The sequence below is a fragment of the Callospermophilus lateralis genome, chromosome 11 (assembly GCF_048772815.1).
Source record: "Callospermophilus lateralis isolate mCalLat2 chromosome 11, mCalLat2.hap1, whole genome shotgun sequence".
Classification (NCBI taxonomy): Eukaryota; Metazoa; Chordata; class Mammalia; order Rodentia; family Sciuridae; genus Callospermophilus; species Callospermophilus lateralis.
In genome coordinates this window covers 39,945,853-39,973,403 of record NC_135315.1, presented here as the reverse complement: position 1 = coordinate 39,973,403, position 27,551 = coordinate 39,945,853, and the positions used below count along the sequence as shown (strand labels likewise).

The window sequence follows — 27,551 nt, the reverse complement described above, 5'->3', positions numbered from 1 at the left end:
TGGGTCCTTTTCGACGGTGGGGACTAGCGCGCTGGTCATGGGCGGCCGCGGGCCCGGAGGCGGCCGGGCTGAGCCCTGCTGAGCCCGCCCCGCCCGCCATGGGCGACCGCGAGCGCAACAAGAAACGGCTCCTGGAGCTGCTGCAGGCTGCGGGCACTGGCAACGCGCACTGCGCCGACTGCGGGGCGGCGGGTAAGGGCGCAGCGGCGCGGGGCGCGCGGGGCAAGCGCAGCTCGGGACTTGGCCAGCCAGACTCTCCCCTACGAGCACACCGGGTCCGGTCCTATCTTCGTAGGACCCAGAAGTGTCCCCTATTGAGCTCTGGGACCCGGACTCCCGTCCATCCAGACGGTGAGCCTCCCACCCGGATGCAGGATCCTGACTCCCGACTTCAGACCAGACGTGGATCTTTCCACGTCCTGGGACTCTCCTGATATTAGATCCCGGAGCTGGGCACCCTGACCTTCTTGTCCACCGCCCCCACTACAGACACCCTACGCCTCAGGACCCAGCTCCCTGTGCCATCCCTAGGCACTTCCCGCGCCCTGGACACAAACATCTCACTCACCGAGGAGCCCTAGACCTCGGCCCCAGGCCTCCTGATGGTCATGTGTCCCCTGTCCCTCCCCTGGACGCCTCCGAGATCTTTCCCTTTCCCTCTCCACCGCGATCAGACCTGAGGAGCCGTGATTCCGACCTCCCCACTTGCAACTCCCAGCCCATCGCTTGGCTGCCGGTCCTTCCCCGGTGCTCCTCTCAGTTCCCCCTCAGTTCTGTCACTTCCACGTCGCGCCCGCCTCAGCCTCGCCCCCATCCCTTGGAATCTCTCCAAGATCGTCACCCTGGTGGCCGCCGCGGTGGCGGGTGGGCCGACCAGATTTCATGCTAGTAACTTAGCTGTTCCAAGGTGAGGAGCCCCACGCAGGCAGAGCTGGCCACAGCCTCCGGAGTCCTGTCAGGTCCTATCTGTCCCAGAGCCCCAGTCCAGCTTTGGTTTCCTCGCTCAGCTCTGCTCAGCTACCCTCCTGCCCCGCAGATCCCGACTGGGCCTCTTACAAGCTGGGGATCTTCATCTGTCTCCACTGCTCTGGCGTCCACCGCAACTTCCCGGACATCAGCAAAGTTAAATCCGTGAGACTCGACTTCTGGGACGACAGTATTGTGGAGGTAGAAGGGTGTGCAGGTGGAGAGTCTCGGAATTGCAAAGTTGGGGTGGAGACAGGGAGTGGGTGTTCCCAGTCCAGAGAAGAAGAAACTGAAGCCCAGCGAGTGACAGCGACTAACAGAGGAAACACAGTAGATGGCATTTTAGACACAGGCCCTAAGGACATATTCTGACTCATCACTTGCTCACTTAGAAGCCCTGAGGCCCTGAGCTACTTACTTAATCCTAGCTGTGAACTCTTAGTTTCCACATCTGTATTATAGGCATACTTACCTTCTCATAGGGATCTAGAAGCATTAAATGCAGGCTCATTTGAGGAATAAAGTAGGCAGTCAATTAACAGTTGCTCTTATCATCAATGGAAGTCCTAGACTGGGAGAAGAGAAACATGCTATGGTCCTCCTGCCCTCCCGGAGCTGGGAAGAGGACCACTTTGCTTTACTGCCCTGTGGGCACTGAGGACTCCCTTAACCTGGGGGGGTAGTAACATTTTGGCCAGATAAATCTTGGGAGAGCAGGCAGTTTTCTACTGTACTTGTTGGCTGAGGGGTTCAAGAACAATTGGGGAAGCAGATCAAATGACTTAGCACCCACTCTGTGCCAGGAACTGTCCCAGAAAACCACTGGGATGGATGTTTTACTTATTCAGCTAAAACATAGTTACTCTAAGCCTACTATGTGTTAGGTGCTGGGAGAGAACAGTGGACAAGACAAGGTCTTTGCTTCCCTTACTTAGATTCTTGTTCAGAAGTCAATCTGCACATAAACCCGAAGCGTTTTATTTGTGCCTTTTCTTCATTTTTATATGTGAGATCCCAGGGTCAGTCCTGGAATAAATGGTAGAATCTCAACCATGTTGGGATCCAAACCTGGTACATATCCTGTGACATAGCCCAACAGCTCCCGGGAAGGTGAAGAGTACGGTTCACTCTAACCAAGAGTATATCCCTTCAAAACCTGGCGTTTCTTCCCACTGCTGCTCTCGCCTAGATATGCTACCTCCACCGTCCACTCTGGTCCACTGATCACCCTGACATATGTATTCTATGGGGCCAGCACTCATCCTCCAGCTGCCTCTGTCTTTTGAAGACATTTAGAGCTGCTGGGGGTCCTGCCATCTGCGGAAGGAGTAGGTGAAAGAATGTGAGCTTTGGAGTCAGACAAGTCTAGGTTCAAATTCCAGTTTTCCACTTTCTAGCTATGTTGCCGAGGACAAATCATTAAGCCTCTCTGAGCCCAAGTTGCCTCATCTCTAAAATGAAGATGGCCATATTAAAATGGCTAAGGGTAACCAATGAGCCACTGTGTAAGAATCGTGAAGTGTTGTTTCCGTTTGAGGCATGGATATTATTGCCCCTCATTGGTCAGCCTGGGACTTCCTGGCAGCGCAATTAGCAGGCCTGGTGGGACATGTCCTTCTTGGAGGCAGTTCCTTCTGACCCAGCCTAGAAGCCAGCGAGACCTATAGCCTTCTGGGTAGACCAGGGTTTCATTTCACATTTTTCCAAGTTCTAAGATTATCTTAAATTGCTGTTGTCTTGCAGTTTATGACTCACAATGGGAACCTCCGCGTGAAGGCCAAGTTCGAAGCCAAAGTCCCAGCTTTCTACTATGTCCCCCAAGCCAATGACTGCCTGTAAGTGGGCAATTCTTTAGGGGCTGGCTGAGAGGTTTTCCTGGTCCCATCCCCCAAACCTCTACCCCATCTCAGATGCCTTTGTCTGTGGCAATCTCTCCTGTGGACCAGGTCAGCAGGTAGATCCAGGAGTGCATCTGATACCATCACAGATGAATCCTGATTTAAACTGGGCATGATGGCACCTGCCTATACCTCAGCTACTCAGGAGGCCAAGGCAGGAGGATTGCAAGTTTGAGGCAATTGAAAGTTTGGCCAGCTTAGTAAGATCCTGTCTCAAAAAAATTTTAATAAAAAGGGCTGAGAATGTAGCTCAGTGATAGAGTATGCCTGGATTTAATCCTCAGTACTGAAAAAAAAAAAAAAAATCTTAAGGCTTAAGCCTCTCTCTACCTCTGTTGTTTGGTATGTCATTTCCCTCTTTGGGCCTCAGTTTCCATTGCTGTGAGATGGGGAATTTTCTGAACTGTCTATCACTCTGCCTCCAATGTTCTGAGAGCCTACAGGTGATAGAGGAGAGATGTGGGTATTTTAATAGAAAAGTGTGTTTCAGCTACTTCCTGTTGAGTGTTCAGTCCAAGACTATCCAACCTAAGCTCAAGTTGACTACAAAAACTTGCTTAAGCTGCAGATCCCCAAATAATAACTATAAAAGTGCTGGGCACAGTGGCGCATGCCTGTAATTCCAGCAGTTTGGGAGGCTGAGGCAGAAGGATAGTGAGTTCTAAACCAGCCAAGGCAACATAGTGAGACCTTGTCTCAAAATAAAATATAAAAAGGGCTGTGGATGTGACTCAGGGGTTAAGTGCCCTTGGATTTAATCCTCAGTACCATAAATAAATAAATAACCATAAAAGTAATAACAGCTGTCAGGTGTGGTGGCACATGCCTGTAATCCCAGCTACTTGGGAGGCTGAGGCAGGAGAATCACAAGATCAAGGCCAACTTCAATAATTTAAATGAGACTCTGTCTCAAAATAAAATAAAAAGGACTAGGGAGTAAGTCAGTGGTAGAGTGCTTCTGGATTCATCTGACCAAAGGTTCTCTGTTTTTAGGGTGCTAAAGGAACAGTGGATTCGAGCTAAGTATGAGAGACAGGAGTTTATGGCTGATGGGAAAGTGGTCCCTCCCCCAGGTAAGGTAATTTTCGTATCTTGTGGAATCAGTGTTCTGATGAGCCCTACCAACAAAATGCTGACTATTAGGAGCAAAATCCATCCATGAGATATCTATTGCCCTGGCTTTGCCCACAGTATCCAAGGGGTGGATATCTGCACCTTGAAACAGCTAGAAAATCAGCAAGTGGGGTCTTGCAGTCTGAACAGCAGAGAAGCATGCATCTAGGTCTCAGATCCTTGCAGGGCCACAGGTGTATGCAGAATCTTAGCATGAATTGTAGGGCGATTTCCACACCGGGCAGGCTCATTAAACAAGGCATGGTGCTCCTGGCTAATGCCATTCCTGGTGCAGCTCACAGCTTAGTGAGGAGCATGGGCTGCCTTTCAGCCTCCCTTTCTGCCATTGTGAGGGCATAGCCTCATTGGTGGCCATGAATCTATGGCAGTTTTTAGCCTACTGCCCTGAGTCCAAGCTGACAGTGACCCAGAGAGCCAAGTGTTTCTCTTGGAGAAACAGAGGCAGCTAACTTTAGCTACAAGGAGCACCAATTAGTCTTCAAACCAGCAAGCACCTTGAGGTCACTCATTATTTCCATTATTTTCATGAGGCTGATGGCCATGTGAAGTTGGGCCGAACCACATATATTTAGGCCTCTTCCAAAATCCTTCCAGTTTGTCAAGACATAGACTACTTAAGGTTTATTGTGTCTCCAAGTGAGACGGCCTGATACCATGGAGAGCCAAGAAAGCCAGGTTTTGCACGGGGTGGAAGTGGGGGGATCTGACTGAGATAATAAGCCATGGCAAAGCTGGCCCCAGGCCAGACCCTTGCTCCCTGCAGCTGACATAGCCAGTTAGATTGGGGGTATCTAGGCAACAGGTGGAGGGTTCTTTCTGCCCTTGAAACTCTTAAAGAGGTTCCTGCGTCGTTTGTGCATCCTAAGGTCATGGGCATTCACTTCTTCTCTCCCTGGTGGTCAAGGTAACCGAGAAGGAATCCTGTGGAAGCGGGGAAAGGACAATGCACAGTTTCTGAGAAGGAGATTTGTCCTGCTGGCAAAAGAAGGACTCCTGAAGTACTACACCAAGGAGGAGGTAGGAGGCCAGACGGGCCAGGGGCTTCCACCCTCCTCACTAACCAGCCTTCTTGTTAATGGATGGACTTGGTCTTGTGGATAATTTCAGATCCTGAGAGACACATTCTCCTCCTTTTCCTTGGTTAGGCAATTAATCCAATCCACGGGAAACACACTCTTTGTTCATATAGAATCAGCTTAAACTAGTTCAATTTCTCAATTTTGGTTTGGGTTGGTTTTTGAAACAGGGTCTCACTATGTTGCCCAGATTGTTTTTTATTTTTGTTTTGGTTTTTTTTTTTTTTTTTGGTATGAGGAATTGAACCCAGGGGCACCCCTCACTTAGTTGCTGAGGCTGCTCTGAACTTGCAATCCTCACTGCCTCAGCCTCCTGAGCTGCTGGGATTACAAGTGTACACCACCACGCCTGATCCCAGGCTTGTCTTGAACTCCTGGGCTTAAGGTGTCCTCCTGCCTCAGCCTCTCAAGTAGTTAAGACTGCAGGTGTGTGCAACCATGTCATGCAACTGGTCCATGTTTAAGCCTCTGATGATGATCGCTTGGTTTTATTTCATTTATCCATTCATTTGAATATTGATTGAGCACCTACTCTGTGGTAGGCATCATTCTAGGGACTGGGGATAGAGCAACGGACTAAACAATTCCATGACTCTCACGGAACTTTTATTCTAGTGGAAAAAGACAGGAGGCGACCAACACATTATATCCGTTGTGTATTGAGTGTATGGGTGATTGACTAGAGAGTGGTCAGGAAAGGCCTCTCGGGTGACAGGTGAGCAGAGATCCAAATGTGAAGAATAAGTTATGTGGGCACATGAGGAAGAGAAGGAGGGACGAGGGAGCACCATGCGAGAAGCCTTGAGCACATCATGGTGAGCAAATACACTTTTGTGCCAATTAGAAAAAAAATGGACCCCATTAGAGGGTGTGACCCAAGACCCTGGTGCCAGCAAGCAGAAACCTGGACTGCAGCTTTCACCCCACATTTTATGCCGTGCAGAAACCCAACCCTAGGCCACTGCCCTGGCCCTGTGTTGGGTATGAGGTGACCAAGTGACTGAGTGAGCAAGCAAAAGAATGGAGGGAGACGAAGTCACTTAATGGAGACTTTGTAGGCCACAGTAAGACACGTGTCCACGTGCACAGATGGACACAGCTGGGAATCAAACCCACAGATTTTTTTTTTTTTTTAAATGGTGCTGGGGATTGAACCCAGGGCTTCCTGCATAAACCCAGAGATTTTTAAGGAACAGCTTTGCCAAAATCTAATTTATAGACCATACAATTCACCCATTTAAATTATACAAGCAAATGACTTTCAGTATATTCAAAAGTTGTACAGCTATTATTACAACCAGTTTGGGAACTTTTTCATAGTTTTAAAAAGAAGCCCTACACCCTTACCATCATCTCTCACTCCACCCCTACCTCTATTCCCAAGGGCAATCCCTAGGCTACATTTTGTCTATAGATTTGCCTATTCTGACATTTTATATTAACAGAATCCTGCATTATGTGCCATACTTCTCTCACTTAGCCTGATGTTTTTTAAAGTTCATCCATGTTTTAGCATGTTTCAGTACTTCCTTTCTTTGTTTATTTTTTCTTGCTGAATAATATTTTACGGTATGTGTGACATTTAATTTTACTTATTTATTTGGTACTAGGGATTTAACCCAGGGGTGCCCTATCATTGAGCGACATTCCCAACCCTCTTTATTTTTTACTTTGAGACAGGGCCTCTCTAAAGTGCTGAGGCTGGCCTCAAACTTGAGATCTTCTTGCCTCAGCCTCCCAAGTTGCTGGGATTTCAGGTGTGCACCATCTCTCCCAGCAGTATGACATTTTATTTATTCACTCATCAGTTGATGGGAATTTGAATTATTTCCACTTTGGGGATATTATGAATAATGCTGCTAGCGACGTACATGTACAAGTTTTCAGGTGAATATGTTTCCATTTTTCTTGGGTGTACTTAGGAATAGAATTGTCCTTGATCCACTTTGAGTTGAGTTTTGTGCAGGGTGAGACATAAAGGTTCAATTTCATTCTCCTACTTATGGATTTCCAGTTCTCCCAGAACCATTTGTTAAAGAGGTTATCTTTCCTCCAATGTAGGCTTTTGGCACCTTTGTCTGGTATGAGATAATTGTATTTATTTGGGTTTGTCTCTGTGTCTTCTATTCTGTTCCATTGGTCTTAATATCTGTTTTGGTGCCAATACTATGCTGTTTCGGTAATATAGTAATATTTTTAAAAAATATCTTTAGTCGTAGATGGACATAATACCTTTATTTTATTTGTTTTTATGTGGTGCTGAGGATGGAACCCAGTGTCTCACACATGTTACACAAGTGCTCTACCACTGAGCCACAACCCCAGCCCTCTGTACTATAATGCAAGGTCTGATATTGTTATGCTTCTTGCTTCACATTTCTTGCTAAGGATTGCTTTGGCTATTATGGGCCTCTTATTTTTCCAAATGAATTTCATGGCTGCTTTTTCTACTTCTATGAAGAACATCTTTGAAATTTAATAGGAATTGCCTCAAATCTGTATAGCACTCTTGGTAGTGTGGCCATTTTGACAAAATTAATTCTGCCTATCCAAGAATATGGGAGATCTTTCCATTTTCTAAGGTTTTCTTCAATTTCTTTCTTTAGTGTTCTATAGTTTTCATTGTAGTCTTTTATCTGTTTTTTAAAATTTATTCCCAAGTTTTCTTTTCTTTTCTTTCTTTCTTTCTTTTTTTCTTTTTTTTTGAGGCTGGGATAGTTTTCCTGATTTCTCTTTTAGCTGAATCATCATTAGTGTATAGGAACACAATTGATTTATGGATATTAATTTTATAGCCTGCTACTTTGCTGAATTTGTTTATAAGTTCTAGTAGTTTTTTTTAAATATTTTTTCAGTTTTCAGTGAATCTTTATTTATATGCAGTGCTGAAAATTGAACCCAGTGCTTTACACATGCTAGGCAAGTGCTCTACCACTGTGCTATGATGCCAGCCCCGAGTTCTAGTAGTTTTGTGGTGGAGTTTTCTGTGTCTTCTAAATATAGAATCATGTAATCAGCAAGTAGGGAGGTTTGAGGTCTTCTTTTCCTATTTGTATTCCTTTTATTTTTTTTCTTTTTATTTATGTATTTATTTATTTTGTCTAATTGCTCTGGCTACTGTTTCAAAGACTATGTTGAATAGAAATGTTGAGGGGGGACATCCCTATCTTATTCCTGTTTTTAGATGGAATGATTTTCTTCTTTTTTTAAAAAATATTTATTTATTTATTTTTAGGTGTAGATGGACACAACACAATGCCTTTATTTTTATGTGGTGCTGAGAATCGAACCTGGGTCTTGCTTGTGCTAGGCGAGCGCTCTACCACTGAGCCACAATCCCAGCCCCATGATTTCAGTTTTTCTTCATATAGAATGATGTTGGCCTTGGGTTTAACATATATAGATTTTACAGTGTTGAGGTATGTTCCTACTATCCCTAGTTTTTCCAATGTTTTGAATATGAATGGATGCTGCATTTTGTCAAATGCTTGTTTCTGCATCTATTGAATTCTTGTGATTCTTGTCTTTAAGCCTATTGATGTCATGAATTACATTCACTGATTTCCATATGTTGAACCAGGGATGAAACGCACTTGATCATGGTGCACTATCTTTTAAATGTGTTTTTATATTCAGTTTGCCAGTATTATTATTAAGAATTTTTGCATCTATGTTCATCAGGGATATTGGTCTGAAGTTTTGTTTTCTGATGTGTCTTTGTCTGGTTTTGGTATTAGGATGATACTAGCTTCAAAAATGAGTTTGAAAAGGTTCCCTTCTTTCCTGTTTCATGGAATAACTCAAAGAGGAGGTCTTTGAAGGTCTGGTAGAACTTGACTGAGAATCCTTCTGGTCTTGGGCTTTTCTTTGTTGGTAGGCTTTTGATGGTATCTTCAATTTCAATTGCTTAAATTGATCTGTTTCAATTTTCTATGTCTTCCTGATTCAGTTTGGGTAGGTCATATGTCTCTAGAAATTTGTCCATATCTTCAAGATTTTCTATAGTTTCTAATTATCATCTGTATTCCAATAGTGTCTGTGGTAATATTTCCTTTTTCATCATGAATTTTAGTAATTTATGTTTTTTTCCTCTTTATCTTGGTTAGCTTGGCTAAGGGTTTTTCAATTTTATTTATTTTTTTCAAGGAATCAACTTTTGTTGATTTTTTTAAAATTGGGTTTTTTGTTTGTTTGTTTCAATTTTGTTGATTTCAGCTCTGAATTTAATTATTTCCCATCTTCTACTACTTCTAGTGTTGATTTATTCTTCTTTTTCTAGGGCTTTGAGATGTAATGTTAGATTATTTCATTGGTGACTTTCTGTTCTTTCAATGAATGAGCTCAATGCAATGAACTTTTTTCTTAGAACCACCTTAATAGTGTCCCAGAGATTTTGATATATTTTGTCACTATTCTCATTTATCTCTAAGCATTTTTTTCATTTCATCCCTGATTTTTTCTGCTATATATTGATCATTCAAAAGTGTATTATTTAGTCTCCAGGAGTTAAGTAGCTTCTATTTTTTATTTTATCATTGATATCTAATTTCATTCAATTATGATCTGATAGAATGCAAGGTGTTATGTCTATTTTTTTATTTGCTAAAAATTGCTTTGTGACCTAAGGTATGGTTTATGTTAGAGAAAGTTCTGTGTGCTGCTGAGAAGAAGTATATTCAGTCATTGATGGATGAAATATTCTATAAATATCTGGTACATCTAAATTATTAATTATAGTTTTTAGTTCTACAGCTCCTTTTGTTTTTGTTTGGAAGATCTATCCAGTAGTGAGAGAGGCATGTTTAAGTAATCCAGTATTGTTGTATTGTGGCCTATTTGATTCTTGAAATTAAGAAGGATTTGTTTGATCTTTGTAAATGCTCCATTGTTTGAGGCATAAATTTTTATGATTGTTATGTCTTCTTGATGTATAATTCCATTAAGCAGTATGAAATGTTCTTCTTTGTCCCCTCTGATTAATTTTGACTTGAGGTCCACTTTATGATATGAGGCTAGAAACCCCTGCTTGTGTATGAGATGCCCGTGAAAAATATGCTTTTTCCCATCCTTTTTACCTTCAGTGTGTGGATGTCTTTGCCTATGAGGTGAGTCTCTTGGAGACACCCATATTGTTGGATCTGTTTTTTAATATAGTCTGCCAGTCTATTCTTTTTGATTGATGAGTTTAGGCTATTTACATTCAAGGTTATTATTGAGAAATGATTTTATTTCCTATTATTTTGATTTATTGCTGGTCTTAATTTGAATTAGTTTCTTCTTTGATTGACTATTATTCTGTGTAGTTCCTCACTTTGCTGATTTTCAATTTTATTTTTGATTGCTTCTTCATGAAATATTTTATTGAATACGTTCTGTAGTGCAGGCTTTCTATTGTGAATTCTTATACCTTTTGTTTATCATGGAAGGTTTTTATTTCATTGTCAATACGGAAGCTTAATTTTGCTGGGTAGAGTTTTTGTGTTTGGAATCCATTTTTTTTTTCAGAGGTTGGTATATATTATTCCAAAACCTCCTAACTTTGAGGGTCTGTGTTGAGAAATCAGCTGAGATCCAGATTGGTTTCCCTCTAAATGTGAACTATCATTTTCCTCTGGCAGTCTTTAAAATTCTACCCTTCTTCTGTATGCTAGGCATTTTCATAATAATGTGCCTTGGTATGGGTCTGTTGTAATTTTGTATATCTGGAGTCCTGTTAGCCTCCTGTATTTGATTTTACGTTTCATTTTTAAGGTTTTGGAAATCTTTTGATATTATTTCTTTGAAAAAAATCGTGCCTTCCTTTTGTATCTCTGCGCCTTCATCTATTCTGATAAATCTTATATTTGGTATTTTCATGTTATCCCATGTTTCTTAGAAGTTCTGTTCATGATCTCTTTTTTTTTTAAGAGTATCAAATTATTTTATTACAAAACTTAACACCATTTACTGATCATCCACTTTTCTAAAAATCACAAACACAAGAAAAGAACAAATTCATCCAAGGTTCACCAGCCCTGGGAAGATAGGAAAAAGCCCTGAACAGGGAACCTTCAAATATTTTCCTTATGCCTGATGTCTTAGCATCCTACTTCACTCTAGGCTTCCACTTTTCGTCACCTCTGACAAGGGGAGGAAACTGGCTAGAAGAATCACTGACAAGAAGGTCACAACCAACTTGAAGGCTATGTGATACTAAGGGCTTGTACATTCTAATTTGTAACTCTGAGAAATGATATCAGATAAGCACTGTCAAAATACCTATTCCCGGGCTGGGATTGTGGCTCAGGTAGAGCGCTTGCCTAGCACGGGCAAAGGCATTGTGTTGTGTCCATCTACACCTAAAAAATAAATATTTAAAAAAACAGCAATGACTTTATTTATTAAAAAAAAAAATAACTATTCCCCACTAACATTTACTGACCTCATTCTCTGAATTACCTTTGGACTGGTTGTGTTATTTCAGTTTAGCTTATATTTATCCCAGAGCACAAACCCTAAAATCCATGTGCAGTCTCCATGTTCAAGTTTAGAATTGTTTCAGACAACCCCAGTGGCTATATTGTTCATGTTCTATAGTATGTACTGGGTGTCATACCCGTGCACAAGCAGGTCAAGTGGCAGCCCAATGCAGAGGGCACACAGGGACAACTTTCCCACTGCCAGTCTTACTCCTGCTCTATCTGGACACTGCCCCACAGTTCAGGGAGGTTTTTTGATTTCAGTGGCCCCGACTGAATGAAGTCATATACTCATGGATCAGGAATTCAATTCTTCACCATTATTTAAATGGGGTTTTCAAACAGTGCCAGGAATATTCTTAGGAAATGTCCTGGGACTGGGCTGGCGGGTTCTCGGTCTCTTGCTTGGGAGGGGACACTGGCACAGCTTATTTTTTTCTAGGCCACCAGGAACTCATGGATCATTTGAGCTGATGTTAACCCTCTTTCAGAAAAGTACTCAGCAAAGATTTTATCCCATTCTATAGGTTCTCTCGTAACATTCTTAATTTATTTTTTCTGCACAGAAGCTTTCTAATTTGATGCCAATCGCTTTAATAATTCTTACCATTTTTTCTTGAGCTTTAGAGGTCATATTGACAAAATCATTGCTCATACCTATATGTTTTAGTGTTGTTGATCTTACGTTTCTTGTGGTTTTTTTTTTTTTTTTTTTTTTTGCACTGGGGATTGAACCCAGGGGCACTTAACCACTGAGCCATACCCTGAGCCTTTTAAAAAATATTTTATTTAGAGATAGGATCTCACTAAATTGCTTAGGGACTCACTAAGTTGCTGAGGCAGGCTTTGAACTTGCCTCCTCCTGCCCCACTCAGCCTCCCAATCCTCTGGGACTATAGATATGTGCCACTGTGCCTGACTCTTACGTTTTCATCTACGAGTTGTATAGTTTCTAGGTCCTTGATCCATTTTGAGTTAACTTTTATTCAGGGTGAGAGAAAAAGGTCTAGTTTTATTCTAGACCCTTATCTCTTACCAGTTGTCCCAGAACAATTTGTTAAAAAGTCTGTCTTGAGCTGGGGTTGTGGCTCAGTGGTAGAGCTTTTGCCTAGCATGTGTGAGGCCCTGGGTTCAATTCTCAGCACCACATAAAAATAAATAAAATAAAGGCCCATTGTCAACTAAATATTAAAAAAATGTATGTTTTTCGCACCTTTGTCAAGGATCAGATGACTGTATCTGTGTGGATTTGTTTCTCCTACCATATACATGGGGTCACACATACTAGGCAAGTGTTCTACCACCGAGCTATAACCCAGCCCCTGTGTGGGTTCATTTCTGTGTCTTCTATTCTATACTGTAGGTTAGTGCATCTGTTTTTATGCCAGTACCTTGCAGTTTTTGTTACTATAGCTCTGTAGTATAATTTGAAGTTAGGCTTTGTGAGGCCTCCAGCATTGTTTTTTGGCTTAGAATTACTTTGGCTATCCTGGGTGTTTTATTCTTCCAAATGAATTTTAGGACTGCTTTTCCTAGTATTCTTGATATTTTGATGGGCATTACATTAAATCTGTATATTATTTTTTGTAGTATGGCCATTTTGACAATATTAATTCTGCCCATTCACTTCTTTCATTTTGTTCAATTTCTTTCTTCAATATTCTGTAAGTTTTCATTGTAAAATTATTTCATCTCCTTGATTAGATTCATTCCCAGGTATTCTTTTTAAGCTATTGTGCAATTTTGTAACACACTGATTTTTTTGAAGCCATTCATTCTCGGTATATCGGAAAGCCATTCATTTCTGAATGCTGATTTTGTAACCTGCTATTTTGCTGAATTTGTATTTTAGCTCTAGCAGTTCTTTGGTGGGGCTTTTAAGTATAGAATCGTATCATCTGCAAACAGTGGTAATTTAACTTCTTCCTTTCCTATTTTTTTAAATATATATATATTTTTTGAGAGAGAGAGAGAATCTTTTAATATTTATTTATTTATTTATTTTAGTTATAGGTGGACCCAACATCTTTATTTTATTCTTATGTGGTGCTGAGGATCGAACCCAGCGCCCCGTGCATGCCAGGCGAGCGTGTTACCGCTTGAGCCACATCCCCATCCCTTTCCTATTTTTATTCCTTTTATTTTCTTCTCTTAACTAATTGCTCTGGATAGAACTTCCAGTATTATATTAAATAGAAGTGGTAAAATTGGACATCCTTTTCTTGTTTCAGATTTTGAAGGAAATGCTTTCCATTTTTCCCCATTCACTATGATGTTGGCTTTGGGTTTTTTGTAGATAGCCTCGATGATATTGAGGTAGTTTTCTTCTATCCCTAGTTTCTTCAGTGTTTTTACCATGAATGGGTGTTGAATTTTGTTGAAGGCTTTCTCTGAATCTTTGAGATGACTAAGTGGTTTTTGACTTTTTTTTTTTTTGTTAGTTGTTCAAAACATTACAAAGCTCTTGACATATCATATTTCATACATTTGATTCAAGTGGGTTATGAACTCCCATTTTTACCCCATATACAGATTGCAGAATCACATCGGTTACACATCCACGTTTTTACATACTTCCATACTACTGTATGTTGTATTCTGCCGCCTTTCCTATCCTCTACTATCCCCCTCCCCTCCCCTCCCCTCTCCTTCCCTCTCTCTACCCCATCTATCGTAACTCATTTCTCTCTCTTGTTTTTTTTCCCCCTTTCCCCTCACTTCCTCTTATATGTAATTTTGTATAACAATGAGGGTCTCCTTCCTTTACCATGCAATTCCCCTTTTCTCTCCCTTTCCCTCCCCCCTCTCATCCCTGTTTAATGGTAATCTTCTTCTCGTGCTCTTCCTCCCTGCTCTGTTCTTAGTTGCCCTCCTTATATCAAAGAAGACATTTGGCATTTGTTTTTTAGTGATTGGCTAGCTTCACTTAGCATAATCTGCTCTAATGCCATCCATTTCCCTGCAAATGCCATGATTTTGTCATTTTTTAGTGCTGAGTAATACTCCATTATGTATAAATGCCACATTTTTTTTTATCCATTCATCTATTGAAGGGCAGGTTTTTTACTTTGATTACATTTTTATGTGATGAATTATATTTATTGATTGTATATGTTAAACCATCCTTGCCCTCCTTGGTCTTCTTACTATGTTGTCAAATACAATTTGCTTAGATTCTATTAAGGGTTTTTGCATCTAAGTCAGGGCAAAGAACATTAAAGTCCTGACTTACACGTTGTTTTTTCGTTTGCATTAAGGGCCTTGGTGAAGGTGATGAGAAGTCGCCTGTTGACTGTCAGCATCTGGAGTATCTTCTTTCTCTCTTTCAGAGTAAAGGCCCTAAAGCTGTCATCAACATCAAGGACTTGAATGCCACTTTCCAGACAGAGAAGATAGGGCACCCGCACGGGCTGCAGATCACCTACAGGAGAGAGCGCCATATCAGGAACCTGTTTGTGTACCACGAGAGTGGGAAGGTGAGATGGCTGGAGTCCCACCCCAGCTGCCGGTCCAGCTCACCACCATCCTTGCTCATTGCACAATGTGTTCAGCTGCCTCTGAAGACTTATTGCTGCCTCTTGCCTTAATCTGTTTTCAGTTTCCAGTGTGACACAGAGGTCTGAAGAAGGCAGAGTGAGATGTGGGAGAGGAACCTGGCAGATGCCATGGTCTTATATGGACAGTGCACAATCACCAGTGGGAGTCCAGTTAGCAGAAGGGACTATGCCTAAGGACGGTACATCCAGATAGGGCCTGAGTTTCTGAATATAGAAGGAGGAATGGCTAACTCAGGCTAGGGCCTTTCTGCTCAGCCACTGTCCTGGACCAACAGCATTGGCATCACTTGGGAACTTGTTAGAACCAGAGTCCCAAGTCCATCCCAGACCTACTGAATTAGAAACTTCCCTTCAACAGGATCCTTAGGTGATCCCAAAGCACGTGAAAGTTTGAGAAGCGTTACTTAATGGTCTGCAGATCAGCCCAGAGAAGAGAAGGCCAATAGTCCAGGTTTGAGAGAGTACACAGGGTCAGATCCTGACCACATGATGGGGCAGGGAACAGAGGTGCTAAGTAGTGGGTAGAGGGAAGTCGGGGTTTACATTTTGTGGGCATCTATTAACTCTGCTGTTCTATACAGCATTTTTTATAATATTTATTTTTTAGTTGTAGTTGTCAATACTTTTACTTTATTTTATTTTTTATGTGGTGCTGAGGATTGAACCCAGGGCCTTGCACGTGCTAGGCAAGTGCTCTACCACTGAGCCACAATCCCAGCTCAGCATTTATATACACACACACACACACACACACACACACACACATATAGTTGTCAATGGACCTTTATTTTTATTTTATTTTTTTATGTGGTGCTGAGAATTGAACCCAGTGCCTCACACATGCTAGGCAAAAGCTCTACCACTGAGCCACAAACCCAGCCCTGTACAGAATTTATGGTTTTTAAATTTTTTTGTAGTTGTAGGTGGACAGAATGCCTTTATTTTATTTGTTTCACTTTTATGTGGTGCTGAGGATCGAACCCAGTGCCTCACACATGCTAGGCAAGTGCTCTGCCACTGAGCTACAGCCCCAGCCCCTGCATTTCTTAATCCTGTAAACAACCATGGAGGGCTGGGGTTGTGGCTCAGTGGTAGAGCACTTGCCTAGCACGTGCAAGGCCCTGAGTTCAATCCTCAGCACCACATAAAAATAAATAAATAAAATAAAGGTATTGTCTCCATCTACAAAATAAAAAACAAAATGTTAAAAAAAAAAAAAAAAAAAAAACATGGAAATGTCTTGTCCCCTTGCTCCTGAGGCATGAAAATTAGTATCATACAGCCAATGCTTCTTGGGCCCTGCATCCATTTTACCACTCCATGTGCCTCTGCTGGTGGGATAACCTTTAGCAGTAGGAGCCAGGAACCAGATGCAGGGACTAGGCCTTCCTGAGACCCACACTGGAATGGTGCCTGTGGGTCACTCTGTCAGCAGCCTTCACAGACTCCTTCGTCTACTCCACAGTCTACCTGGGTGCCTCGTGGCAGGGGTTTGGAGTTAAAGTTAGAGCCCCGGCTCTGCAGCTCTTGGCTGTGTTGCTGAGGCGGGTCCCTTCCCTGTGCTTGTTTTTGGATTCTGGCACCCATCTCTCAGAAGGACTTTAAGATCTGAATGACCATGAACCACGGATGTGAAAGATTTCATCACCATTACGTGCATTACAAACAATCCTTGTGTCGGTTGATATTTGCTCATGATTGTAGCAGATGTCAAGGGCAAAGTCTTGTAGTCATTTATTCATTTACGAACTTACTCTTTTAACAAATTCTTCTTGAGCCCCTGCAGTGTGTGAAGGGCCTAGGGAGTGTCATCGTGAATGGTGCAGAGCCATGGGCCTCAAGGATCTCACAGTCTAGGGAGGGAGGAGAACAGGGAAATAGGCACTGACCATGCCCTGTGATGGGTGGCCATGCTGGGGACACACAGAAGACGTGTGTTTTTAGTATGTGTGCAGGAGGGTCAAGAAGGCTTTCCAGAGGAAAGTTTCTATTTAAGAATTTGGGGGATTCTGCTAAAAAGGAGCAAACTACCATGGTGTAAAGGGCATGGTATAAAGAGCATGGCGGCCATGCCTGTAATCCCAGGGGCTCAGGAGGCCGAGGCAGGAGGATCATGAATTCAAAGCCAGCCTCAGCAACTTAGTGAGGCCCTAAGCAACTCAGTATCTAAATAAAATATAAAAAGGGCTGGGGATATGGCTCAGTGGTTAAGCACTGAGTTTAATCCCCAGCATCACACACACAGAAAAAGGAGCATAATCTGGTTTAAAGAAGCATGAACAGGAAGAGGACAGAAGTATTTGTTTTAAGGGCCAGAAGTACTGCTGGGCCTCCTGAGAGATTAAAATCAGGAACTAACACTCTCCTCTCCTCTCCTCTCCTCTCCTCTCCTCTCCTCTCCTCTCCTCTCCTCTCCTCTCCTCTCCTCTCCTTCTCTCTCTCTCTCTCTCTCTCTCTCTCCAGAGAGGCAGAAAGGAAGAGAAAATGAGGGGAGGAGAGAGAGAGAGGGGAAGGGACAAAGTACACTCTTTAACAGGCACAAGTTGTCCTTACATCATCAGGGATCAAATGGTACCACACTTGTTTTGTTTCCCTAAATTCAAGAGCCTCATTTCCAAGATTAGCAAGGAATGTAATCAGTCATCTCTCTTGTCCCGGGGCTACCAGTCCATTACTGGAGAGACCTTATCAAGTGGTAGCCTGAGCGAGTTTTTCTGATCTGGCCCCATTCCCTTAGTGCCTGAGACCCTAGAAAGTTCTTAACAAATCCAGGGGCAAGATGGCTTGGAACTTCAGAATACCAGCCCCCTATCCTTGACCTAGGGGAGACAGGTGGCAATTGTTTCATTCCTTTGAAACCATATTTAAATGACTTTTTCAGTCACCATATTACATCAAAGTCCAGTGCTGCAGCTATTTGGACAAGTCTTTCAGCCTCCCAGTTCCTGGGAGAAAGAATCTGGTGTAAATCCAGTCCAGCCTCTGTATGGGTCCAGTCCTGGTCCAGGTGCTATGGCCCAGGAAGGGTAGGATTGGGAATGGAAATGGGGTGAGGGGCAGTTCTCAGAGAAGCAGGTTGGCTAAGCAACCACCCGAAAATTTATTACAACATCTAAACTGACCTGCAGGATGGTAGAATGGTTCTAGTTAAAAGATGTGTGTGGGAGGGAGGTGGGTGAGGCCAAGTGCGCCAGGAGGAAGGGATAGCATGAGTTGGGGGTATTGAAAATGTTGAGTGAAAAGAGCTCAGAGGGCAGAGTGCGTCATGCAAAGAACTTAGGGTAGTGGAGGCGCCCAGCCAACCTGTATGAATTAACCAGACAGTCACTGTCTGAATCTGAGCTCCTGAATCTGAGTCTACATTTGAACAAGATTCCAGATGATGAAAAGCAATGTCCTGAGCCATTGTGTGTAACTCCCATGCAGCTCACCTGAGTCCTTTCCCATAGCTCTAGAGTCCCTCCTGTCAGTGGCTTCCCCGAAGTCTGTGGCCTAGGCCTCCCAGTTTGACCATAGCTGGAACTGTGTGACATATATGTGTGCTGAATGCATAGGCCCCAAACCTGAAAACCCTAACCTGCCACCAGACTCAGCCTCCTGTCCTCACCCGTCTGACTAGCTGTCTGTGTCCTTTGTATTTTGTCGCAGGAGATAGTGGACTGGTTCAACGCCCTCCGCGCAGCCCGTCTGCAATACTTAAAAATGGCCTACCCCGAGCTTCCAGAGTCTGAGGTGAGCTACATGTAGGCCCCAACTTCTAAGTCTCCCCCTGCCACCTCCTCTCCTCAACTACTGATCCCTGAGGCCAGACGAGGTTTATTGCAGGCAAGACCTTGAAAGGAGAGGGTTGGGCACCACAGAGGGAAGCTGAAGGCTTTTATTTTTCTGGGGAGGCTGGAGGATAATGGACTCTAAAAATCAGGTCAGTTTCTTCCCTTCAGGAGCATGGCCACTGTAGTGTCAGGGGCTCAGCCTTTGGGCATCTCTTTCTGAACCCTTCTCCCTCTAAAATGAACAAATGGTCCCTACATACTGTTTAACAAAATGCTTTGGAGCCCATTTTATCTTGTAACCCTTTTAGGGCAGGATGAGTATTCCCATTTTACAGATGAGAAATGGAGTCCCAGGAAGGTCAAGTGAGTCACGGAAGGTGCTCTTCTCACACTAACATCTGCCCTTTTCCCTATGGTGCTCTGGACTCAGGGAGGCCTTAGGATCTTCCCCTCTGCAATTGTAACAGGAGAGGTCTGCCTACAGTGGCCAAGGTAATGGTGAGCCCGAGAACTTCATTTGGACTGTCCTCAGGCTTGGGTGGGGTAGCCCATGTGGCACAAGGCAGAGGATGCTGCCTTGAGCCAGGAGGCCTGGACCCTCATGGACACTCTGTCCCTGATTTGCTATGTGACTCTTACAGGTCATGGCACCTCTCTGAGCATCTGTTTTCATATTGGGTGGTTGTTGCAGACCCTCTTCATGGTCTCTTCCAGCTCTGAGGTGCTGTGGTCTGGTCCCTGTTTTAAGCTTTCCTCTAAGAGGCATTTTAAAGTGATAGAGGTAGAGAGATCCTGTTGACCCTGGACTTTCCTTCCTCCCAACTCTTTGACCCTCTTTGCTCCTCAGTTCCAAAGCTTGCAGGGAGCTAGATGTCTGGGTTAGGGTCCACTCCAGTGGCCCAATGATGCATTGAGACAGCAGCTCCCTGGGTACAGTTCCAGTAAGGCCTGGCCTGGTTCTGAGAAGCCCTTAGAGGTTGGTGTGCTGAGTCAGCACGTGGAGCTGGCTCATGCTTGCTCCCTTGGGCAGGAGTTGGGAGTGCTCACTGCTGACCAAGAGGAGGAGAGGACAAAGTGAAAGTGCTCAGCCTTGTTTCATTGGGGCTGGCTTCCCATCCTTGCAGACCCATGTGGAGGAAATTGGTCTTCAGCCAGTGTCCTCCACGTTCCCTTTTCTCTCTCGTTCACGATCATTACCCCTTATCCATCTCCAGTCTCCTCCCAACCCACCTCTCTCCTCTGTCTTTCTTCCCACCCTATGTCTATGTATGGTGTCAAATTCTGGGCAATCATCCAGGCCTAGCTCAGGATTAAGGATCCAAATGCTGGAAACCCAGGGAGTCCCTGTGGAGTTGTGATCTTTTTATCAGAAATAGATACAGGATCTGGGTTACAATGCTTATAATCCCAGCTACTTAGGAATCTGAAGCAGGAGGATCACAAGTTCAAAGCCAGCGGGACAATTGAGCAAGACCCTATTTCAGAAATTAAACAAACAGGGATGGGTTCAAGAATACAGTGCTTGGGCTAGGGATGTGGCTCAAGCGGTAGCGCGCTCGCCTGGCATGCGTGCGGCCCGGGTTCGATCCTCAGCACCACACAACAAAGATGTTGTGTCTGCTGAAAACTAAAAAAATAAATATTAAAATTCTCTGTCTCTCTCTCTCTCTCTCAAAAAAAAAAAAAAAAAAAAATACAGTGCTTGCCTAGCATGAAGCTCTGGGTTCAATCCCCAGTACTGCAAAAAGAAATCACAAAAACAAAAACGCGTACAGGGCTGGGGATGTAGCTCAGTGGTAGAGCACTTTCCTAGCATACTTAATTCCATCCCCAGCACCACAAAAAGAAAAAAAGAAAGAAAGAAAGGTACACAGATTCTGATGTGTTATTTAGGGCAAGCCACCTCGCCTCTCTGAGCCTCGGTGTACTCATCTGTCACCACAGGGACAATGCTTACCTTCCAGGACTATTTTAAGAATCATTTGAGTCAAGTTATACAAAGTACAGTTAGGAGTTCCCTTCTTCCCATTGTTTCCCTGAGCCTAGACCAGCCCTGGGTTGGCTCAACTTCCGAATAGGGAGCAACTGGTGACCCTATTTTCTCCAAATGGAGAAATTAAAGCTTATAGGATGTATTTTAGGGAAATGGGAGTCACATAGTTGAGGTTTTCATTTTGGGCCCCCAATTTCTCCCCTTTCAGATTTCCCATTCTTCTTCCCCAGATCTCTCCTCCCCTTTGCCCTTGCCCTGGAGCCTGGGAGAACATGCTCTGTTCTTGAAACAAGTCTGCTGCTTGAAACTTTTGATTTACCCAGTTGACACCCCCTCCCCACCCCATCCTCCCACAGCACAGGAGGCCAGTGTCAATCCCTGGCAGCTTCTCTGAGCACAGGAGGGCAGGCTGGGGCTCACATGATCAAGTCTTGTCCATTGCACAGGAGGAAACTGGCCCAGAGAGACAGAAGGTCTCATTAAGGTAGCACAGCTGGTTGAGAACAGAGGTGAAGCGAGAATGCATGTCCGTCCACTCCTAGGCCAGAGCTTTCCCTGTTTGCCTACTCTGCAGTCACCTCCTTGTGACCCTATATCAGTTTCCCTGCCAATGGCCAGTCTCAGTCAAGGGGGCTCTGGCACGTGTGCACCTTGGCACCACAATGATGTGGCAAGTGTATGGCCTTGTGCCTCCCAGTCCTGAGCATGCTACCAGCTACAGAACTTAGAGAAGACCCCCCACCACTTGATTTCAGCTGGGTTCCTTCAGATGCACAATGAGGCCGATAAGATCCACCTCACAGGCTGGCTGAAGATCGCACCCAGATCCTGACACACAGTAGACCCTGGGAAAATGTTCCCAAGAGACACCAAGAGGGTCTTCTCATGGCCTCACTTGAGTCCATTCTTGTGACTGAAGTTGTCCTTAAACCAAGTCCCTAAACTAAGACTCAGCCATGCTGGTGAGCTCAGCAAATATCTGGGGTGCTGTCGACTGGCTTTGTTGAAATATTGATATTACATCCATTGCACATTCCAAATATAACCCCGTAAACCATGAGTTCACATCCTTCCCTATTCCAAACTTCCCCTTTCTCTGGGAGCCAAGTTCAGTGGGGAACCTTGAACTCCTGGGGTGTGAGGAGGGGGTCAACCTCTGTCTCTCTTCCCCCCAGCTCGTGCCCTTCCTCACCAGGAACTACCTCAAACAAGGCTTCATGGAAAAGACTGGTCCAAAGGTACATTCAACCACTCCTTGGGGGACTTACATGGACCTGTCCCAACTACCAATAGGCCAGAATTGGGGAGGTGGGGAAATGGGGAAAGAGGGTTGGAGAGGGAGGGAAAGATTTGTGAGCTCCCGGGCTGAAGGGATGGGTGAAGGCTCCACGTCAGCTGGTGTGTGATCCAGCGTTGCTCCAGGGGCTTCTCTCTCTCATGGGGGCATCCCAACCCCCATCATCATCATCACCATCAGCTTCTTTCCTCCAAACTCCTTCCATCTGTGGGAAAGCAGAGAAGGGGATCCCTGGGGAGACAGCTTTTGGGCTTCCCAGAATCCTCTGCTGGGAACCCACGGGGACCCTCCAAGGAGAGGCAGACTGGCCCAAGGAAACACATTCATGCCAGGGTGAGGCTGCATGTGCACTCACTCCCTCACACTCCACCTGACTCTTGCTAAACCACCTCCCTCCCCTAGCAGCTGCTTATTCCCACTTATCTATGAAGGAAAGGAAGGACTGCTACTGTAGGGAGGAACCTGGATGTTGGTGAAGCTTAAAGAAGCTTGGCTGGGCTGGGGAGATAGCTCAAGTGGTAGAGTGCCTGCCTCCCACGCACAAGGCCCTGGGTTCAATCCCCAACACCACACATAAACAAAGTCTGACTGAAGGGGGTCCAGGTGCGAAGGGAGGAGCAAGGCAAAGGTAGCTTCCAGAAGAGAGAGTTCTCTCTTCTAAAGAATTCTCCAGAAAAGGCTTCATTCCATATATATATATATATATATATATATATATATATTTTTTTTTTTTTTTTTTTTTTTTAAATAAAAGATTTAATGTGTTTCTAGGATGGATGTTAAAGAACGGTCAAGGTGTTAGGGGTAGAGTGAGAAAAGTCTCAAGTGGGTTGGAAAAGGGGCCAAAGGTTTGCTTTAGGTGTCTTCCTTCTCTAGCTGGGCACCTCCCCTCCCTATGGTTTTTACCCCAGGGTTTTCTCTCCCCTGACCTAGGTTAGGATTTGGTCAAGGCCAGCACTTTCAGCTTGGCTGAACAGTAGCCACTTCTGATTTTCCCCGCTTCCTTTTTCTGAGATTTCTTTGTCCACAGCTTGAGAAAGAGGGAAGCGGGCCTTCCCAGCTCTGGCAGCACCTGGAGGCAGCAGGGGTGAAGCTGGAAGGGGGTGGGGTGGGAGATGAGGGCTGGGAATGGGGTTGGGAACTTGCAGAGCCCCAGAGAGAAGTACTGGGCTTGTTCTAGGCTGGCCCTGACCTCTGTCCCCTGCTTTGTCATCCCTGGTAAGAGGTTCCCTCTTTTGCAGCAGAGAGAACCTTTCAAGAAAAGGTGGTTTGCCCTGGATCCCCAGGAGCGGAGGCTGCTGTATTACAAGAATCCGCTGGTAAGAGTCACTCCTGGTCCCTCCCCAGGACAGTCCCAAGGAGAGGTGGGTCAGTACTTGTCCAGCCTACACAAATAAACTCATCTCCTGAAGCCCCCAGGGTTGGGGAGCCCTGGTCAGGAAAGCCTGTGCCCCTGCTTCTATGTTAGTTTCTGTTCCAGAAGCCCATGGAGGGCTTCCCAGATGCTGCCAGTTGTGTTTAGATAAGGCATATTCTCCCTGCAGTCTCTGGGGCCTAACCAGGAGGCTGAGATGAGGAGTGGTTAGGAGTGGGGTCTCTCGCACCTGGTTGTCTGGGCTCCGGTCTCAGCCATACCATTGTGGTGGCATGCCCTGGGTAGTGTACACACTTATCTCTCTGTGCCTCAGTTTCCTTCTGTGAAAAATAGACGTCATATGTATGCCTTGCTCAGCGGGTCCCATGATGATCATGAGTTCCTACATGTAAAGCGCTTGTATTCCTGGTGCCCATGTTAAGTAACTTCTCAACAGATGATTATGTGATTTGCTTCAGGGTTTTAATCTTGCAATTCAAGTCGTTTCTGCCCCCCACACAGTGGCATACCCCTGTAATCCCAGCGGCTTCAGAGGCTGAGGCAGGAGGATCGTGAGTTCAAAGCCAGCCTCAGCAAAAGCGAGGTGCCAAGCAACTCAGTGAGACCCTAAGTAAAACACAAAATAGGGCTGGGGAGGTGGCTCAGTGGTTAAGTGCCCTGGAGTTCAATTCCCAGTATCCACCCATTCCCCCCGCCCCCCAAAAAATCAAGTTCCCCTGCAGCATAAATCCTGGCAAGGACACTCACTCACTCCCTTTACCAAAATAGATCTTGAGGGCTGTCAGTGCTTCAGTGGTCCCTCTGCCCCAACGTGACCTCTGATGACCAGGTGCCTTTGATTTTCAGGATGCCTTTGAGCAGGGCCAGGTTTTTATCGGGAGCAAGGAGCAGGGGTACGAGGTCTCGGAAGACCTGCCCAAGGGCATCCGCGGGAATCGCTGGAAAGCCGGCATCACCATCGTCACCCCGGAGCGCAGATTCATCCTCACCTGTGCCACTGAGAAGGAGCAGCGGGAATGGCTGGAGAGTTTGCGGGATGTCCTGTGCCGCCCCTTGACCCCCCTCCACGTACCCAGTGAGAAGCAGGGACTGGGGGTTGTCTTTTTGACAGAGGGTAGGAAGGGGTTTCTTCACTGGGACTCAACTGTGTTGCCAAAAGAGTCCTGACTCTGCGCTTTCTGTGGCCTTCTCTTCCTGCCAAAGAAAACACACAATTGTCGCCAGGAAATCCCCTCTGTGCCCCAAGTTCCTCTAACAGAGTCCTTCTCCATGAGCTTCAAAAGGAGTTTGCACCCCGGGCGGTATTGCCGGCCTGTAATCCCAGTGACTCAGGAGGCTGAGGCAGGAGGATCTCGAGTTCAAAGCCAGCCTCAGCAAAAAGCAAGGCATTAATCAACTCAGTGAAACCCTGTCTTTAAAAAAAAAAAAAAAAAAAAAAAAGGACTGGGGATGTGGCTCAGTGGTCAAAAACAAAACAAAACGGGGGTGGGGGGGTGGGGGGGGTAGGGGTTAGTTTGGTGCCAGCAGAACCCTTGAGGCTATCTCTGCCCAGCTCATCATCTAGGTGCTGGGCAACCTCTCCTTGTTCCTGGTCCCTGATCCCTTTTCTCATGAGAAAACTGTGTCCTCCTATTATTAGCTGAGGTCACCCTGCTGGGCAGCTCCTGGGACTTTGGATTCTGCCCCACTCCAGAGGGAAGGCTATTTTTAGTGTCCTTCTTTCCCCTGGGTCCTTCCCTCTGTCTGTCTTTCTATGGCTCCTCCTCTTCACCCCAGATGTGTCCCTGCACAGCTGTCCTGTCTGCTGACAGCCCTGCAGAAAGGGGGAGATGTGCTGAGCTGGAGCAGGAAACTTCTGACCCAGGGCCTGACTTCTGGGGCACTGGGGAGAAGTTCTGTGTTTGGAAAAGTACAGACTGAGCAGGTGACCTCACACAGCCCCTTGGGGAAACTCCTGTGCCCTCTGAGCCTGACCAGTGCAAACACAAACTCTCTCTCCTTCGTTGTCCCAGTTCCCAAAGCCAAAGAGCCTCAGAGGCAGAGGTGGGAGGCGTTGGGTGGGTCAGTTGGAGCTTCCTTTTCTCTAGGTGCATGTGTGTTGGAGTCTTTCCGTTTCTCTCTCCATCTCTCTGCTTATCGCTCCCTCTCTAGTGTGTAGGTCCTCTGTGTCTCCCACTCTTTTGGTTTGACTTCTTTAAAAAAAAAAAAAAAATGTTCTTTTTTGCTTTTCTTCCTTCCTATCTTTTTCATTCATTCTGTTTTTTATTCTGGCTCCCTCTGGTAGCATGACCACCCCCCTCACACTCCTATTTCCCTTGCAGCTGCAGGAGCAGAGAGTGGCTGTAGCAGCAGGTGACCCCATCGGCTGGGGAGCTGGCTGGCCACCAGCCACCGACTGGAGCTCCTGGCAGAAAGGAGGAGTTCTTCTCTCTGATCCAGTTGCCCAGCACGAGTGCCCCACAGCCAGCAGCCAGCTTGGCAGAACTCACTGCTGACACTGAAGCTGTGATGGATCTTCCTGCTCCTTGGCCCTTCCCTATTGCCCAGGCTCCAGATCAGAGGACGTGGTACACAATGAACACATATGTCACCCTGTCTTACAAACCCAGACTTGAAATGTCCTGAAGGCCCAGAACCTGCTCATCTGAAACGGAGGCATTGTAATGAAAAAGCACCCACAGTATCCTGCAAGTGGCGTTTTGGAAAAAAAAAAAAAATTAATCTGAATGTAATCACGAGGAAATAATCAGGCAGATTCACATTAGGTATGCTCTGCTGAACAGCCAGCTGGGATTCTTCAAAAAGGTCCATGTGATGAAAGGTAAAATAGTTTGGGAACTGTTGTAGATTAAAAGAGACCAAGGCCTGGCAACCAGCAACCAGATGCAATGTATGATTCTTGAGTAGATCCTGGATTTTAAAAAAATAGCTGTAAAGCACATAATTTAAGATAATTGAAGAAATTTGAATGTGGATTTATATTAGCTAATAGGATTGTAAGATTATGGTATTCATGCTATAATGGTATAGGAAAATATTCCTGTCCTTAGGAGTTACATGCTAAAGTAAAATGTAATGATGTCTATGACTAATTCCTAAAAGATTCAGCAAAAATAAGTGTATGTATAAGTATATGAATACAGTGTGTGTATGTGTATATATATATACATATATACACATATATACATACATATATATATATATAGAGAGAGAGAGAGAGAGAGAGAGAGAGATACAGATATACATATATATATATAAAGAGAACAGTACTGTATAAAATGTTACCAAATGATGAATCTAGATAAAGTATAGATGAGGTTATTTTCCTATTAATACAAATATATAGGTTTGAAAGTTTTTATATTAAAACATTGGAGGAAAAAAAAAACCGACTACTTTTCACTCTTCAAAAAGCATGTTTTTCTCTATGAATCCAAATGTTCCTGGAGCCAGGCCCAATGTCACATGCCTGTAGTCCCAACTACTCATGAGGCTGAGGCAGCAGGATGGCAAGTTTGAGGCCAGCCTTGGACAGTTAACAAGACCCTGTCTCAAAATAAAAAATAAAGAGGGCTGGGGGTATAGCTCAGGGATAGAACTTTAGCCCAGAATGTGTGACACCCTGGTTTCAATCCCCAGTACTCCAACTAACAAAAATAAAAGTAGCCAGAGCAATGTTACCCACCTGTAGTTCCAAGTACTTTCAAGACTGAGGTAGGAGAATGCTTGAGTCTGAGAGTTTGAGGTCAGCCTGGGGAACAGTGAGGACCCCCCCACACACACAAGAGAGGGGGGGATCAGGCTGGAGATGGAGCTTAGTAGCAGAGGTCTTGCCTAGCACGTGTGAGGCACTGGGTTTGATCCTTAGCACCACATAAAAATAAACAAATAAAATAAAGGCATACTGTCCATCTACAACTTCAAAAAAAATAGATAAATAAGAGAGGGGGGATCAATGTTCCTGGTAGAGTTCCATCTTTGTGCACATTTGAAAGAAACAGAAGCTCAGATGATATCAAAACAA

The 27,551-nt window shown here is 44.7% G+C and overlaps 1 protein-coding gene across 7 annotated transcripts; it reads left to right on the top strand.

Moving 5' to 3' along the window:
- On the top strand, positions 1–27,551 carry Adap2 (ArfGAP with dual PH domains 2). 7 transcript variants are annotated; one of them, XR_013092640.1, is made up of 12 exons: positions 1–192; positions 1,037–1,167; positions 2,710–2,801; positions 3,858–3,937; positions 4,903–5,015; positions 14,862–15,008; positions 18,738–18,821; positions 19,293–19,354; positions 22,031–22,093; positions 23,394–23,471; positions 24,374–24,641; positions 25,849–27,551. XR_013092640.1 is itself a non-coding variant. In XM_076869308.1 (12 exons), the coding sequence occupies exons 1-11, from the start codon at positions 99–101 to the stop codon at positions 24,582–24,584; spliced, it is 1,155 nt and encodes a 384-aa protein (XP_076725423.1). In that variant the 5' UTR covers positions 1–98; the 3' UTR covers positions 24,585–24,602; positions 25,849–27,551. The 7 variants fall into 7 exon arrangements, 6 of the variants coding, with proteins under 6 accessions (XP_076725423.1, XP_076725426.1, XP_076725424.1 ...); XM_076869308.1 differs by having other exon boundaries at positions 24,374–24,602; XM_076869311.1 differs by lacking the exon at positions 19,293–19,354 and having other exon boundaries at positions 1,037–1,122.

Excerpts from the sequence above, each read along its gene's own strand:
- Adap2 (XM_076869307.1), top strand. The coding sequence starts at position 99 with ATGGGCGACCGCGAGCGCAACAAGAAACGGCTCCTGGAGCTGCTGCAG. Across the intron at positions 2,802-3,857 it reads CCCCAAGCCAATGACTGCCT|GGTGCTAAAGGAACAGTGGA; the intron begins GTAAGTGGGCAA and ends CTCTGTTTTTAG. Across the intron at positions 15,009-18,737 it reads TGTACCACGAGAGTGGGAAG|GAGATAGTGGACTGGTTCAA; the intron begins GTGAGATGGCTG and ends ATTTTGTCGCAG.